Genomic DNA, 17,170 nt, shown 5'->3' with positions numbered 1-17,170 from the left:
AGATGCTACATGAAACAGTATCTTGCTGTTTTTAAGGGGGGGGGGGTGTATACATTTTTTTTAAAAACTTATGATGGTCTACACTTCTGTTTATCCTTTATTTGTGACAGTAATTTGTGTTATAAATGGTCAGAAATTTGAGGAGCAAGGGTCAAATGTTTTTCTTAGTTTTGGTATGCAAAACACCTTGTCCCTTTATCCTACAGGAGATGACCTAGATGCCCTGTTTCATCTTTTTCAATCTTCTCTCAAATTCAGTTTTACTCCCAGTTATTGGCACATTCTAGTTATCCAGAGACTAGTCATTCTTGGATAGGATGGTCTAGTGTAAAGACAACAGATCTTAGCCTGAGCTTTTGAGGCAAAAGATTTATTAATACAACTGCCCACTAGAATAAAGGTTCTCGAAACTGAAGGTCGTATTATCTGCAAAAGAAGTTGACACAAAGATGTGTTTTAGTAGGGGGCTTTGGCTTTTAAGTTTTTTTTTTTTTTTTTTCCTTTTCCCCTTCTCTTTAGCAGAAACAAAATGGGATTACAGCAGAGCATATTTCAGTAAAAATGATCTAGAGCAGCAAAAGCCATCACTTTTTGTCACTGGATTTCAGCTTGGACTTGCATGGTTGGTGGGGGGAAGGAAGCCTAATAATTAGGTTGTGCTTTCTCTAGTCTGTTTCCTCTTTTAAAACAAACTGTGAGACTACTTTAACTACTTTAAAGTTGTAAACATGTAACTTAGAGAATATGCTGTAAGGGAACATGAACTCTACATTGAGAAGAAATTAAAACTGAAACCAGAATGAGTAATATCTGCTAATGCCTATGTCTGATTGAGTTGCCCTCTTCATAGCAGTCCAGGGCAGCAGACATCAGCAGAAAAGACACTGTCCAGTACAAAGAGGAAAAAGGCTGTTTTGCTGCCTGCTGGGATTGATGATAGGTTTGTGGACTTTCTCAGTCTCAGGACTGGAGACAGATGGGATTGCTTGCTTGCTTGCTTGCACCTCCTAGCCCTGAGGTCTTCTAAGGGACCTATACAGCTACTCAGACTGGGCTGCTGATTCACAACCTGACAAGTAGGGTGGGAACCTGTAAACTCAGTAGATGTATCTTCTGTGATGTTTTCTGAAAAAAAGTTCTTTTTCGCTTCCAGGTTACTCAGTGTAGGATTCAGTATCCTATAATATAAGATTGTTTTGGGGGGAGATTTCTTGTTTTGGCCTATATCCCTTTTTCTATTAACTAAGCTGCCTAACTGCATCATTACAATGTGCCATAGTATCCCATACTACAATGCAGGCAACAACAAAAATAATACACGGGAGTTCTTTTAAGGAACAATTATCCATACTAACAATTGGTGTATCTTTTTTTTTTTTTTTTTTTTTTTTTTTTAACAGCTAATACAAATTAGCCCATCCTGTTACTGTGTTCCACTTGATTTTGCAAAATCGTGTGGAAGAACGAGGAAAATACCCTGTTTCCTCAGCATATGCCCCGAGGATACTCGTAACTACAATATTGTAGTTGAGACTCTTCTACTTAGCAAACTAGAATAAAGAAAAAGGTTAATGAAATATTTGTTACCAGAAACAAATCTTCCAATTATCTATTATAGGATATTATAGTGGTTCCAATATAATAGAGGTCTGTGTGTGCTGATTTCTTTTTGGAAGCCAGTCTACTTAGCCAAGAAGAACGCTAAATATAGACCGAAAGGGACAGTCTGTTTCATAGCTGCATTCATGCAGGAGCTGACAGGTTCTCATGGGTCTAAAAGTAGAGAAAGAGCAGCACACATTTTCTTCTGGTGATTGTTACTGGCTGATATCTTCCATACTGGCAAATTAGCTCAGCGTGGTTATGTTGTAAGTAACATTTCATTCTCTTGTTTGTTTTTTTTTTGTTTTTTTTTTTTTAATTCTTTTTAGACTTGATTGTCATCTTTTCTGTGCAGAATTTTCAGTGACTTCTTACACAAAGTGCTAATTTAACCACAACAATTAAGGAGAAATTATAAAAAGTTGGATGGGGAAATAGTCTTTAAGGTTGAATGAAGTACAAGGTGGAATGACTTGAAAAGCACAATATTTAGATTAGTTTGTTGGGAAGCTAATCAATACTTCTGGACAGTGACACTAGTGTTTGTATCTCTTATTTATTCCAAGATGCTAATGGAAAAAAAAAAACACAAACAAAGTAGACTTTGTTCAATAAGTACTGATTTTCTTCACTGCAGTTACGTGCGCAGTGAGTAGATTGGTTTAAAATATTTAATAAGGAACCCAGAAATGTATGAATTCAATTTCTAATATTAGTGGATACTAAGAGAGTACTCACATTCGTTATAGCTAAAGTTGTTAAGAAGAGTCTTCCTGGAAGCTGCAGGAAGGTACTAATCAAAATGCCCACGAGAAACAACTGCTCTTCTGAAGCTCAAAATAACCAGTCTGTGCGTGAGGTGGTGACTTTTAGCATACTGTTGCTGAAACAAGACTCCGTGACGACAGCAGCTGGCCACGGCTGTGCTTGTAGGGAAATACCAGCGATAGCGCGGGCGCCGACGTCGCCAGCAAAAGTTGCTGTCTCGCACCATGTGACATTCCACGGGGGTGAAAGGGGAGCCAAGCATCTGTCCTGAAATTACTGCTGCACGTCTGAAAATCTTAAGGGTTATAAAGGCTAATAAGGTTGTAAGGGTAATCACTACAATTCTAGCTTTTCTACCTCATTTTTGTATTTTTCAGCAACAATTCTGAACAGAGAAAAAATAAACTAATCATTTCCATGTTGGGCTCTATTAAATTTAAGTAAAAAAGCATACATGTAGGCTTGTCAATCTCCACTTTCTACTGGGAGAACTAGTCCATTTTTCAGAAGTGAATAAAGCAGTTTTTCTTTGCAGTTTTATTGAGATTTAGTGAATAGTTATTTGACTCTGCTCAAATTTGGAGTAGAAAACATCTCTATGGACAAATTACGACAGCTTTCTCCTCAGTCTGCTTTGATGAGGGAAAAACATCTTTTCTGTAAGCAGTTAAGACTTGTATTCCTCATACTTCAGGTTCTTAATTGAAATGGTAAGTGAGGAATCTGGTCACACTACCTTCCCTCTCTATTTCTTGGAGAGGAAGAGAGAGGGAGAGGCACGTCAAGAGGGCAATTCAGCCTATCTGGGATTCAGAAATCACCCTTAGGTGCCTAACTCCTGCCATGAAGAGGAGGCTTGTATAGTGTGGAGCACTGGTAGGTAAATTTAACTTGATCTAATAAAATACTAAATAGATAAGATGTAACTGACCCCAAAGTCTGTGCTAGTCTGTGAGCTCCCTCTTTACATTGCTGGCAAAAAAAAAAAAAAAAAAAAAAAAAAAAAAAAGTCCCACCTTAAAATAAGAGGAACATACTCTGGAGGTACCTTATTTTCTTTACTGATTTTAGAGGGAGTTAGCAGCAATTGGTGCAGTTCTCCAGGATGCATAGTTACAGCAGCTGCATCTCCTCATGGCTCGAACAGCACTGTGTTTCTAGAACACATTTAGAACATGTTTTTTTTTTTGTTTGTTTGTTTGTTTTTTTGTTTGTTTTTTTTTTTTTTTTAATCATAAAACTGCAAGACTCTTCGAGAAAGAATATGTAACTCATACAGGAACCTACGTAGGTGTTGCTTCTTCTTCATATATAATCATCTTTCATAACTTTTCATATATAACCACTAATTCAGTTTGTGCATCTAGACTTGGCAGAGAAGGTGTTTTTACTGATCGAGCCCCTTCCAGTGCCCAGGGCTTTAATCTGAAGAACAAATTTGCCATCAGGCTTTAATTTGTCCAGACTTAGCATCTATATCCAAACCACATTAGGGGAAGAGTATTTTTTGCTCCATTTTTCACAGGTCTGTATCTGCTTTCTTGCCATATCTTACCTCCGAATTGTTTGATGCTTAAAGTAGAAGACCGGGATGTTATCCTTCCTGGTGAAGTTTGTGACAGTTTTGCTTTCACTAGGGTCAGGATATCACTCTCCAGTTTACCAAGTACCTACCAAGGTTATTTAACTAAGCAACTAATGTTCAAATCAACATTGCAGCTAGTGACATAGAGTTTCTAAATAGGTCTAAATACATATATATGCATGCACAAGTATCACTTTGAAATGAAATTTTAGACTCATCAAAGATCTCCAAGAATAAAGAGCAAGTGCTACAAACTGAGAGATCCAGTTTCAAGATTTCAAGATCCAGTAAGCGTGCTGGGCTTTCAAATCCCTTTATTTTAAGGATTATTTGGGCTGCTCAGCATTTCCTCAGATCAGGATTTCTACTGTTACCAGCTATTTTGCATATCCATGTTTTAACTTTTTTCTTTTTTAGATATAATGGAGAGGCCTTCTTTGGAAATTAACCTGCCCAATACTCCTGAAGAGGGAAAACTTTATGTAGTTGATTCCTTAAATAACCTAAACAAACTAAACGTTTGTCCAGATGAATCCCAACATGTGCTAGGTATGTATGGCAAGTGATGCTTAGAGGTTTTGCTGCACATACAGTAGGTCGTAAAGGAGAGTTATGTATGGCATTTGAAAAGGCAAGCCCTGCTGTTCCACCAAAGCCAGCAGCCCAACAGGCCACTATGTGTATGTCAAGCTCTGTGCTGAAAAATGTAAGAAAAAGATCGCAAATGGCATCATTTACACACAACAGACAGAAGTTGCCATAGCTAAATGAGAGTAATGGTTTAGCTGCTCCTCTTGACTATTACTGGTATTAAATTCTTGGCAATCCCTGCATTTGGCTAAGGACTCACTGTCGAGACTAAACATGCCCTTCGTTTCTATTTAGATCCATCAGGTGATTCTCTGCAGGATAATTTCTCTAGTAGTGTCCAATATATTCCTATTACACGAATAACATCATGACTCTTCACCAGCACTAAAATTCACATGTGACAATACTAACACCAGTGAATTTCTGTTGATTCCATCTCCTAAGGGCTCAAAACAGTTACCCGAAACACTCTGTGAGACTTTTAAGGATTTTAATTCACAGATCTCTGCTTACAGTTTCAGATATGGGCTCTGCCATTTCTGTTCTTTTATATGATTTTTATCTTGGCTTGTGGCAACAAGAATAATTTTAGATAGTGATAGTTAAGACATACTTGAGTTCTTTGTGATCTGAAAGCATTTTGAAAGCTGGAGTTCTTTGGCAGCATTCCACGTGACATTATTTGAATCTGTTTTAATTTCCCTTAGTTTAATGGCAAATTTTGAAATTTGACTGAAATGTTTAAATAAGTTTCAAATGGCCATAACTTACTCATCCTTTTAGTCATAGGATCTGAATGCCTTTCTATCACGTCTGCTTCTGAGTCCTCTGATTTTTCCTAATGCAAGTAACTAGAGAGGTGCCACTTTCTAGATTCAATGCAAAGATGTTAGACATCAGCTACTTTATTTTCATATGTAGATTATCTTGATATTCTTATTTCAACATCTACAAAAATGCATGGGATAAATCAGTTTTGATGTCAAAGAAATTCTGTAGTGTGGCCATCTTGTTTCCATTTGTAGCTTTGATAAAGCAGTGTTTACTTTCCAAGTAAATTTTATGTAATCATGTAGGGTTCTGTGAAATAATTATGTGCTTTCTCCTCACTACATTTCATCAGTAAATAAAGGTAGCCTAAAATGTAGCTTACGTATCCATTTGTAAAGTGCTTTGGCTCCTTCTAGGATGATTCTTTTAAAATATGTATTTTTGAATTCCTCTAAAACTTGGAGATTCTGTAAATATCTTATCCTACCAGTAAAATATATAAAATGAATTTTTCATGGTCCGTAGCTGTCTTATTCAGCTGTGTATATATAATTCTGATTCTCCTGCCAGAAAATCGGTAGGATCTGTGGAGTATTTTTCACCTTCTGACAAAAACTCAGTGCCTGTGGATGATCTATTAATTGCTACGGCAGATGCCCAGTTTGGTTTAGAAATGATGTTTCAAGTGTTGCGGTACACACAGCATTGCTTTCGTTCAGCAGCTTAATATGACCGGGCATAATTAAACACACTAGCAATCATGTTAAAAGCTGTTTAAAATGTAAAAGCCTTTTGATTAGTTTGGCTGAAGCCATGCAGCAGTTCATTTATGTTTCAGACGATAAAACGGTCTTGCCTCTGCAGCGTGGCAGGAATCCGTGTTCGGCGATTCCTTACAATACTGTAGTCTGGCACGTTTAGCCAGTTGCGTAGTAAGAAGTGTTCACTAGGCAGAGCGAACGTGGAGCATTTCTGAGAGCTCCGCTGATAGCTCACTGTGCTCGAGAGACTGTAGCAGCAGCTCCCCTGTACATAATGCATTTGTTATGAATACTAAGGGAATAGAAAAATATATATTAAAAGGTTTCAGTTTACCCACCGGCAGGAGCATGTTAAATGCAATAAAAAAAAAAGCAAAGATATTCCCAGAGACCTCCTACTAGTTCAATGAATTACTCAGCTCCATTTGTTCATTATTAAAGTCCCGTTAGGGTGTATGCATCATTCCCTCAGCTTTATCACAACAGGCTCTGTTGCAAAGACCTAAAAGATTTCTACCAGATAAAACCAGAGCACAATCTAGAAATTCATTTTTCATAGATGCACATGCTACTTTCCCTTTCTGATGGAAATTTCATTGGAATTAGTAGATCTTTATACAGCTGTTCAGCTCCAACAAAACCACATATTTCAACAACAACAACAAAAATATATTAAAATATTCCAACAGCTATAGTAGCTGTACTTCCAAATTCAAGCTGAGCTCATAAAGTTGTTTTCTCCCCTTCTCATACAATATTACAGGAAGGTCTGTTGGCCAAAATTAGGATGTGTTTCGGGCCACATCTGCTTGGAGCCAGAAGGATTTTGTCTTGTTTATTGTAACCATTCTTAATGTATATTATCAAAAAATGATTTGTTATCTCATAGCAGATGAAGAAGATGAGAACACTGGTGGTACTGGAGAACACATGGCATGGAGCAACATAAGAAACCAATGTTTGTTCTTCGTCACCTTGATTCTTTCTTTGATTGTCAGTTTGGCACTTGTTTCATTTGTAATATTCTTAATAAGTAAGTAAAACAAACGGTGGTTCTTAAAAATGTAGGGCCAGATGAAAGAAGAATTTTACCTTATAATGTGTTATTGCGTGTATTTGCACAGCGAAAGGCTTTAACAGGTTATTGGTCCTTGGTATAAAAGCACAGGCCTCTACTCCCTGAGCTAAAAGGTGCAACTTTGTTGTGAGTGCAAAGGCTTTGTGAGCTTCAATAGCTATCAAGATGAGGGCAGAGTGTATGACTGCCAAGTAATGTTTAATACTGTCTCTTTGTGCTTGTATCCAATGCAGCTTCCACCTCACGTGCTCGAGAGGCTTCTTAGAACTGAAAGAAAAACCAGATAAATAGTTAGCTCCCAAAATACATAGTGGCTCATATTTAGTGGGCAGAGCTCAGGTTTGATACACATTACAGGGAAATAATTTGGTCTGCTCCCTCAGCCACAGAAAAATATGGTTTCTCTATAGTGCTGTGCCAGTATTAACTCATTCCCTCATGATAGGAATAATTTTATTAGACAAGAATGAAAGGCTCCTGCTTTGTTGCAGCTATTCTGAACTCAGCAAGACTGACAGAATAACTTTTTAAAAAAATTAGTTTATCTTTTCACAGTGCTTTACCAGTTGAGGCCAGATTCAAGACAGCAATATAATCTACACCTAAAAGGAAGGCTTTAAGCAACCTGCATTTAATCATGAGGCAATAAGAAAAAGAACTTAGCTCAGCAAGGTTAAACTGTGTTTTTGAGAACACTGGCTGGAAACTAAATGTTTCATTTTAAAGCTGATTATATGATGATGAGATGTTTCGAAAATATACTTTCCATTTCTTTCCAAGCAAAACTCATTCTTGGTGTCATTCCACTGAATAACACTGAAGTGAATATTTAAACAGATCTACATGAATATATTTTATTTTATTCAGAAAGGTTGCAAACTAAGAACCAACTGGAAATTGTTTGAACTAAGAAAAGTTAAAACAAAAGTAACAAAAAGCAGATTAGATATATCAAAATTGGCAAGTAGCATCAAGTCTGTACATATAACTATTGTTCTGCTAGAGTAGGGCTGGTGATGCTGGCTTAGCTGACACCGTTAAGCTACAGGTGACCTTGGCCTACAGAGCCCTTGCCACTTTGTGAATTTCTATGCTAACTTTATTGAAGACAGCATGAATTGAATTAATTTAGATTACAAGTCCATTTTTAAAAGAAATGGAATCTATGTGAAATGAAGATTTCTTCCCCTATACTAGGATATTTACTGGAGCATAGCAGAGATACTCTTCTTAAACAGGAAATCCCAACCTCTGACCAAAGTTGTTCACAAGCTCTCAAACGACAGAACATCCGAAAAGTGCAGAGCACAAAGGCAATCCTAAGTGGCATGACTGTAAAAGCTGAATAAAAATATCTTATACTTGAACTGCAGAGATGCTTCACTGGGAGTTGCTGAAAGTACAGCCCTGGTGCAGATGAATGAGTAATGTGCCCTTCTAGTGGAAAAAATGATAAAGTAAGTTAATAGTGGATATGCTACTGATAGGGATTAAAGGAGTTTGCTTGGCCTCAGGTTGGTAGAGGCCTGTGTTTTTGGGAACAGAATTTCCAGTAGTGTTTATCTCAGATTATGTTTGCAATCCATAGGTATAGACTCATTTTGTATTGGTACTATTACACTTGAAGTTTTTGTCAGCTTCAAACCCATGGGTAAAGCTTATAAACTTAAGAAGGCCAGAATAAAATTGACTCCAAATGCATATGTGACTGATACTGTTTATTGGTGTTCCAGAGGAAACTGGCTTCTTAATGCTAAGAATTAGCATTATCTATTCCACTATCTGCAAGACTTCTCCTTTAATCTACATAATTTAGAAAATCAAGTGATGTGACAGTAGTCTTAGGTCTTGGTGAGTGATTTATAGTTGTGCTTTTATAAAAAGTACAGATACATACTGTTCAGAAATAGCATTTTGGAGTCCCCAAATAAGACTGCAGAACCTGTCTTAGCCAGTATATTTGATTCTATTATTCTGCAGTGTAGTGCAGAAAACAGAAAATAAGCAGATAAAGTATCTGGTGAGCAGTAGTGACAGATGCATAACTTTTTCTATTATAAGGTTCTGCAGTTGTTTTCACGTTATTGTTTTTACCCATCATAATTTCCATACAATCTTCCACAGAGATGCAAGAGAGGAAAGTGATGCTTAATCACTTAAAACTTAAATGTTGCCAATTTAATATGTGGTGCATTTTCCTTCCATTTCCAAGTTCAAACCAGGAATAAGATGGACCAACTATCAAGCAGACTAGTATCTGAAAAGAAAAACATAGAAGAGCTTAAGAAAATGAACAATATGATATTAAAGTTTCTAAATCAATCAGGAATTAAGGAAAAGGAGAGCGACTTCTTCACACCAACTCCTGATCTTCATGAGTACTTATTCACTCATGCTGAGCTGAAAATCCCTGGAGAATAGATCTTCTTCGGAATGAAATTCAGTATCACTATTTTCATGCACTCAAATATTTGTACACATGACACAGAGGTTGCTTAAACATTCTGATGTGTTTACAGGAACACTAGAAAAGACTAGAAAGAATGAAAAAATATTAGAAAATTATATTTGATCCTGTTTTATGTGAACATAGATTATCAAAACTAAGCCTACATCATTTACACTGAGCAGTGGATTGACAAAAAATTTTCAGAAGTGTTCCAGATTCCCTGTATATCATAAATTGCAGGGCTAGGGACTTAGTTTTACTTTAAATATAAGTGAATGATCACATAAAATAGTGATTTTTTTATTCAAATGATTCCAGCAAGTCTTTATTCACTTAATCATTTTCCTGTGTCTCAGGAACAATTGTGTTTGCTTGTTTATTATCTGTATTTGAGAGTAACTGAGAATTCCATAACTTACTAATAAATAAATCCCATTCTGCAATGGAGCTTGGTAGTTTGCTTTACTGTGTGTCTAAATATATTGATCTATGACTTAAGAAAAAACAAACTTAACTAAAAACAAACATGTCATATTCAGCCCAAATTAGACTTGACTGAAAGTTGGTGTCATACAGTCCTAAATGAGAAGTGGGTTTGGAGGACTCAGTCTGGAATGCCCATCTCACAACACCACAAACGTGCTGTACTCAGTATTTATTGGCAGTTTCGGGAGGAGTGTTTTTATAAGGTGATGTGGGATCACATGTTCTTGTGCTCTTCCCAACATCTACTGTTGCCCACCACTGGAGACAGTGTATGGGCCAGATGGAAGCCTGGTCTGAGCCCTCATGTTCTTAAGATGGTGCAGTGCCTCAGAGGGTGAAATGACCCAATGCTTTCTCTGACTTCACTCAGCCGTCTGAGACTGACGCCCAAATATGCATCACACAAGGTGGGTAGCATTGTCATTTTAGTCTTTGGATCCTTCTGTTAGCATGCACATGGAGAAGCCACTTCAGTTACCAATAAACAAATTAGTTACTTCTGTCAAAACAGCACAAGGATAAATGACACTGGAGTATGTCCAGCATGTGCTGTTTTACTTTGGGTTCTCCTCTTTTTCCTCAAATGCTTTCCTCTCATATCTTCTGGTTCATTTTACAAAGATGTCATCAAATCCCGCAGTCTCCTTTGTTAGAAAGAATGACAATGAAGACCTAGCTCCGGGGATCTTTTCTGGTATGACCCTAGTTGGATTCACTCCAATTCAGTTGGACCAAACTGCCAACAGGAATGCTTTGCTTTACATTTATGTTTTACATCACCTTCCTTCTATTTCTTGAGCCCGTTTTCTTTTCTTATTATACTGGTGTCAAGTCATTCACACAAAAACTATAAGGTTTGATTTTAAGAGTTTATTACTTCTGTTGTTAATTCCCAGCTAGAGTCATAATTAGTTCCTCTGGACATCACAAGTAGTTGTTACAAAGGTGAGTTTAATACTGCTAACAGAGAATGATGAAAGAAAGTGCAGCACAAGCTGTAAGGAAATAAACCCTAAAACTCCCAAATGAATGTCTTTTAGTAAATGCAGTTAGTGATGAAGGATGAAAGAAAAAAATAACCTGAGACTAAAAACATGACACTCGCAGAGTTGTTTCTCTGTTCTTCCCTGAGCAGTCAGCTGCCTTTTAATGACAGTATTAAGTTCTCATCTCTCCCACTCATCTTGTAGCTACTCTAACTGCTTTCAAGCTCCTGTCTCACACTGACACACATCCATACTTGTTAGCCAGGGAAAAACAACTCTGGTAGTTGGCATTCCGTGTATATCAAACATGTGGATTTGTCACATCCTATGTTGCAAATGCAGCTATCAGAGCTGTCTGTGGTTCTCTAGAAACTGACACCAACAGTTTATAGATTTTTCTGGTGGGAGATAGTATAAATAAAATCTGTGCTACAGCAACTGCCCCCAAAGAAATGGAAGTCTCTTCATCTCTCTGATCTTGTCCTCAATTACTGTTAATTTAGTTATTCAATTAATAATCACAATAAATCCACTTTTTGTATTTCTGTATCTCTCCAAGTGCTCGGGTTTTTTTCCCCTCCAGGGTTTGATCCTGTGAAGCGTGGGGTTTCTTGCTTAACAATGTGCAGGAGTGCTCAGGATCACATAGGATTGAGCCCCCAAATCACCCTTCGCATATTTAATTGCTTCTTTACAGCAGTCTTGATCAGTGATCAAAAAAGTGCAGAGGTCTGAGGAACTCTTTAAGCCCGTCCTGTTAGCACTGTTGAAGAACGTCTGTTGCTAGAGTCAGGGCATACAAGGGAAACAGGAGGCAACATTGTATACTGCTGCTTATGACTTCTCATCTCAAGTTACCAATATCTATTTACAGGAGGGAGAGTTTCCACATGAAATCAAAGCAACGGTTGAGATAGCTGCCTCGACAGCAGAGAGCCATAACCACTCCACCAACACTTTCTGAAGTACTCTCTATAAACAGAAGTAAATACTAGCTCCTTCAAGGGAACATAGCTGTCAAATCTGTGGGCAATAATCCAAAAAAAAAAAAAAAAAAAAAAAAACAACAAAAAAACCAAAACAAACAAACAAACAAACAAAAAACAAAAAAACCAAGCTTGACTCTTACAACTTCCTACAAACTTTACTCTTCAGTTTGTTTCAGAGCTCCAGCATTCTGGTCCTGAATAAATTATCAAGCCACTAGTAAACCCTGAGCTCCAACAGCACATGACATAACCCATGTCCTACATATCTCACAATCTACCTCCTGCAGACATGGGTAAGATCTCCATGCTCGTACGACTGCACCTCTCCAGGAGCCTCTGAATTGTCTGGTGGTATGACAAAGTGCTATCAGTGCAGAAAGATGATCTGGCAGTAATAGGTAGCCTCATCTTACAGTGGTCATAGTCATTCTCCTCAGTAGTGCAGCCTCCTTCTGTTTTACTCTCATTTACAGGGTTTTAGAGGGATCTTTTCAGGAAAATCTGAGTCCACAGTACATAAAAATGACACACAAAGGGTTCAGATAGATTTAACAACATGCCACTGACACTCATCTCCCTCTCTTTCTCAGCAGCTACAACTAGCTATCATTCCTGGAATGTCAACCTGACTTCAGGAAACTGGTCACTGAATGAAACTGGGCAATACTAGAAAGATTTCTAGTAAGCAAGGAAAAACACTTAAGAATTAGCCAAGAAACTGTCTTCTGCTTACATCAAAGGCACCATTGCGCCACTCTTTGGCGCACTGGGGGAATCCTTGGGTGAATAGATAATAGCAAAAAAAAAAAAAGAAAAAAAAAAGAAAGAAAAAAAAAGAAAAGAAAAAAGAAAGAAAAACTGCCTTTTCCTGTTTTTTTTTCCTTGCTGAGAAATTTACTCTGTTGTTCCTGACATCCACAATGGTCCATGATTTTGCTTTTGTTAACCCACTTCTGGATCACTATATGCAACTAACAAGTCTCTTGCTCCAACTACGCTACTAGTGCGTAACTAACTACATAGTTAAAAAGTTTTTCCTAAAGTCTAGCTGAAATCTTTCCCACTGAAATTTAAGCCATTGCTTATGAACATGAAAAATACTTTACTTTATATTACACTAACTCTGCAAGGCAATTTTACTCTTGAGAAAGCTATTTTAGTGTATGAAATCCTTGAAATTTTAATACACATTTCATTCTTAAACCCTAGTATGAGCTCAGTTTGATCTGGAAAAGGAGCTGTCTCCTCTTGGTGAAGAGGACTAACAGATTCATTACTACTCCTGATTTAGGGAGAAAGCTTCAAATGCTTTGTTCACTGATAACAACACAAAGCTGAACAAGGGTAAAAATAACAATATGACATGTGTAGTCCAAATCTGGAGGGAGAGGAGAAAATTGGAGAAGCAATAGGAGCATTGTCACAAGTTTTGCTAAACCAGTGAACTGAACCATGTGCTCTTAGAGGTGAAGTGCTTTGTGCTGCACACAAACCAAACTATTCAGGAACACTAAATGAGGTGTCAAGGTATTTGCAAAATGAGCACAGCAGAACCTTGTTCAGCAAAGCAGAAGTACTGTCAGAACTAGAACTATCTGAAGAATAAAAATATTATTTCATAGCAACTCTTGAAGTTCTAATATTTATTTTCATTCTACAAAAGCAAAAGCTTGTAAAACTTCACATCAAGTTGTCTGCAAGTACCCATTTTTAGATCAAAAATTCCCAGCTTTCCTGTTTAATTCACCCAGTCTTACTGGAGTTTCTGGCTGTCAAATTAAGAAACTTTTCCAAAGCAATATGCTCCAGAGAAGCTGTTTTATTCTGAAACTGTTCTTTTTGCCAAATAAAATTGCAGCTGGTTTGAACTCTAATTATCAATGCCTGGGTAAAACAAACACCAAATACCAAGTAAAAATTGATTTCATGTTTTGACGAATAACTGAAAATCATCTGACGTTTATCTATCCCAGAAGATGTTTAGCTTGATCTTCTTGTAGCTTGCTAGTGTACTTTATCTGGGAAGATGCTGACAAATAATAAAAGTTGTATCAAATCCTTAGATCACAGCCCAGTGCTACTGGGATTAAGGGAACTGTTCTCTTCAACTGAGAAAAAAAGAACATTCAATCCATTACATGCTACTGCTCTTATTGACAGATTATCAAGAATACTGAGATTCAGAGAAAAGGACAGAGGGGATGAATATAATATCACTTCATAAGAAACACGTAAGATATAGTAATACTACAGCCAAAGAGGTTGTGCTAGTTTGGAAACCCTATCAATCTCAGAATTCAAGAAGATGTTTTTATAGACTCTGTTTTCTATCCCTTCCCTGGTTTCTGGGCCACACTTCAACAATTGAAATGCTGTCCACGATTCACTGATGAGCCAGCAAAACCTCTGAATGGCAATGAGAACCTTCCAGCGGAAACAGCCTCAGCACAGCACAGCTGCTAATTTATCACTGTGAGGCAAACCGAGTTACACAGAAGAGTGAAAGGAAAAGTTAAAAATCCATTGCCTGCCAGTTTAAAAATCTATTAATAATTATGGGTTTGTTTTCCAAGTTCTGCACCGCTCATTTAATCTTAACATCTTTTTCACCACATAACTGACTTTGAAAAACATTGCTTGTCTACAAGATGACACGAGATTTTGAAATGCACAGAACCCATTGCTCCTCAGCAAAAGCTGGTGGCTAATTTATTAACTTCCAACAGTTAATGAATGCTTCATTTTTTTTTCTGAAAAGAACACTGAAACATTTTCTTGAGATGATCTTCTCTGGATCTGTAAAGTCTATCTATCGATAGATAGATACATAGGTGGTAAGAATAATGTTTTTACAAATTTTTAAACAAGGTCACTGAGATTCCAGTTCTTTCTGTGCATCATCAGTCAAATTACACTTATTTTAACCCATGAAGCAATGGAAGCTGAAGAGCTGAAGCAGACGCTTTATTCTCGTGGGCAAGAAAGAACCCAGATTGACTTTTGCATCCTGGGATGGGGTTAAATAGCTAGATAACAGAGGAAAAGTTTGCTACTTGTCAATCTATTAAAATAAAAATAACAGAATTTCATGATATTATTTAAATAGCGTTTTGGGTGTTGTGAATCTGCTGTTGTGAAGTGGAAAACAAAGTTTTCTGAAGAGTGCTTCCTGCGCGAGCACACCTGTAAGCTTCTGCTCTGAGTGGTTAACCACTATGCTTCGACTCCAGGCAGACTCTGGGTTGCACTTCTTGTTGGACGTCGGATATTGTAAGTGAACGTGGTCCAGTGAATAAGAGAGAGCTGCCTGAGATTACTGCTGTTTTGAGGCTGTTCTGAAGCACACACAAAGATCAGAACGAACGCTGGTTGTGCCTCAGCTGAATTACGGACAGTGGGTGAGTCAGCCTGCTAAAGGCTAAATGAAACCTAGTGAAATGAATCAGCAAGTATAAATAAACACTGGCTGACTCATTTAAGCCTCCTCCTTGAGGCACAGTGGTCTTAGGAAGAAATTGGGATAAACTACTGCAAGGGCACACGGCCACCTGAGCTTCAAAGCACTTTGCCAGGTCTTCCCCGAGATGTGGTGTGCTCCTCGAGCCCCGCAGGTCTCCGCGGAGGGCCTCCCCACAGAGAAGCGGAAATGCCGAGCAGCTCATGGCTGGCAGCCCCAGTTTCTTGGCCAGCCTGTTTGTAACAAGTCACTCGTTATTTTTAGCCCCTCCTCATGAGCAGGCCCCGGGAATGGTGGGTGTTACTTGCTGTCAACCTCAAAAAGAATCTTGCTTTTATTAAAACTTTCCGTAGCAATAGGAAACCTCGTAGCTCAAGGAAAAGGAGAATGCGGCTGTTAGGATAAACCAGACTTTTATTCCCCGTCGTTGTGCGTAGGGAGGTGGGGGGGTAGGGGGCGGAGGCAGAGAGCGGCGCGCGCCCAACGGCCCGCGGCGCGCGCCCAACGGCCGCGGCGGCCGAGGGAGACCCCTGGCGGCCGCCGGCGGCGCGCGCGGCCGCTGCCGGGGCGGCAGGACGGAGCGGGGCTGAGGCAGCGGCGGGGAGGCGGCGGGGAGGCGGCAGCGGGCCCGTCTGCGAGGCGCCACCGCGGCAGCAGCTGTGCGGCGGGAGCGGGGGGTCCCGAAGAGTGCCACAGCGGGCGCGGGGCAGGCTGCGGTACGCCGAGGGCTTGGCGGGAGCGCGGGGAGGACGAGCTGAGCGATTGCTCTCCCTTGCCTGTGTGGTGCCTGCAGGAGCAATTTCCATGGAAATTGTCAAGTGGCATACTCTACAGGTTTATGCATACGATAAGAGCAGGGAAGTTTCAGAAGTTCAGCAGATCAAAAATGTTATCTTAAAAAAAACCACAATATATTAAATACAATTTTTTCTTTTAGTATTTGCGATCCAGTTTCTACTGACTTCATTATTCAGGGGCTGTGAATCTACTTTGCTATATACTATGACTGTATACCTAGAGGCGCATGATCAAATCTAAAGAGGAATTACAATGTGAGTGGCTTTTCAAATGTCCCCAAACTTTTAAATGTTGTCTTTCAATGTAAACACTGGTCAGGAGAACAAGTAAGGAAGATCCACTGCCATAGGATGTTTCCAGGCCTGTCCCACCTTTCTGAAGGAAGAAGGAGCAAGACTGAGGCAGGCAAGGCCTGCTGGTTAAAAAGGAGGGAGGTTTGGGTGGGTGAGCTGTAGGAGCTGTGCAGATGTGTGGGGCAGAGCTGGAGTGGCATCTGAGATGGAAAGAACTGCAGTCCCCACTGGAGGTGGGGCAGGGGCATTTTAGGGAGTTCCTGGCCTGGGAAAGAAGGGAGCCTGCGGTGGCGTCTCTTGATGTGTGAAACATAGCCCTGCCTGTGGGGTAGGTGAGGCAGGAGCCTCTGAGTCCAGTACTCAGCACATGGCATTTGCCAAGCCTGGGAGCTGGAACAGGACTTCTGTGGTAGCAATGTCTGGGGAGAGCACACTGGTTCCTGCTGTTGTGCACGGCCTCACTGCGTGTAGGCTGCATTGCAGAGCCTTGAAGGGGTAGTGTTTTCTGTGAGAGATGGTTAGCTAGGATCCCTCTGTTCCATTTAGCATCTTTTTC

General features: G+C 39.1%; 1 protein-coding gene and 1 long non-coding RNA gene across 3 annotated transcripts; one reads left to right on the top strand and one right to left on the bottom strand.

Moving 5' to 3' along the window:
* Window positions 1–354: 354 nt before the first annotated feature.
* On the bottom strand, window positions 355–2,497 carry LOC134144556 (uncharacterized). The gene is made up of 2 exons (XR_009959414.1): window positions 2,341–2,497; window positions 355–426 (listed from the first exon to the last, which is right to left on the bottom strand). It is a non-coding gene; the product is annotated as an uncharacterized LOC134144556 (long non-coding RNA).
* LSMEM1 (leucine rich single-pass membrane protein 1) lies at window positions 1,563–10,052 on the top strand. 2 transcript variants are annotated; one of them, XM_062583573.1, is made up of 4 exons: window positions 1,563–1,868; window positions 4,373–4,504; window positions 6,971–7,111; window positions 9,369–10,052. In XM_062583573.1, the coding sequence occupies exons 2-4, from the start codon at window positions 4,378–4,380 to the stop codon at window positions 9,575–9,577; spliced, it is 477 nt and encodes a 158-aa protein (XP_062439557.1). In that variant the 5' UTR covers window positions 1,563–1,868; window positions 4,373–4,377; the 3' UTR covers window positions 9,578–10,052. The 2 variants fall into 2 exon arrangements, with proteins under 2 accessions (XP_062439557.1, XP_062439548.1); XM_062583564.1 differs by having other exon boundaries at window positions 1,584–1,868; window positions 6,968–7,111.
* The last annotated feature ends 7,118 nt before the right edge of the window (window positions 10,053–17,170 follow it).

The sequence above is a fragment of the Rhea pennata genome, chromosome 1 (genome assembly GCF_028389875.1).
Source record: "Rhea pennata isolate bPtePen1 chromosome 1, bPtePen1.pri, whole genome shotgun sequence".
Taxonomy (NCBI): domain Eukaryota; kingdom Metazoa; phylum Chordata; class Aves; order Rheiformes; family Rheidae; genus Rhea; species Rhea pennata.
Note: the sequence above shows the minus strand (reverse complement) of the source record. Positions and strands in the feature narration are given on the sequence as shown.

Excerpts from the sequence above, each read along its gene's own strand:
- LSMEM1 (XM_062583564.1), top strand. The coding sequence starts at position 4,378 with ATGGAGAGGCCTTCTTTGGAAATTAACCTGCCCAATACTCCTGAAGAG. Across the intron at positions 4,505-6,967 it reads TGAATCCCAACATGTGCTAG|CAGATGAAGAAGATGAGAAC; the intron begins GTATGTATGGCA and ends GTTATCTCATAG. Across the intron at positions 7,112-9,368 it reads ATTTGTAATATTCTTAATAA|TTCAAACCAGGAATAAGATG; the intron begins GTAAGTAAAACA and ends TCCATTTCCAAG.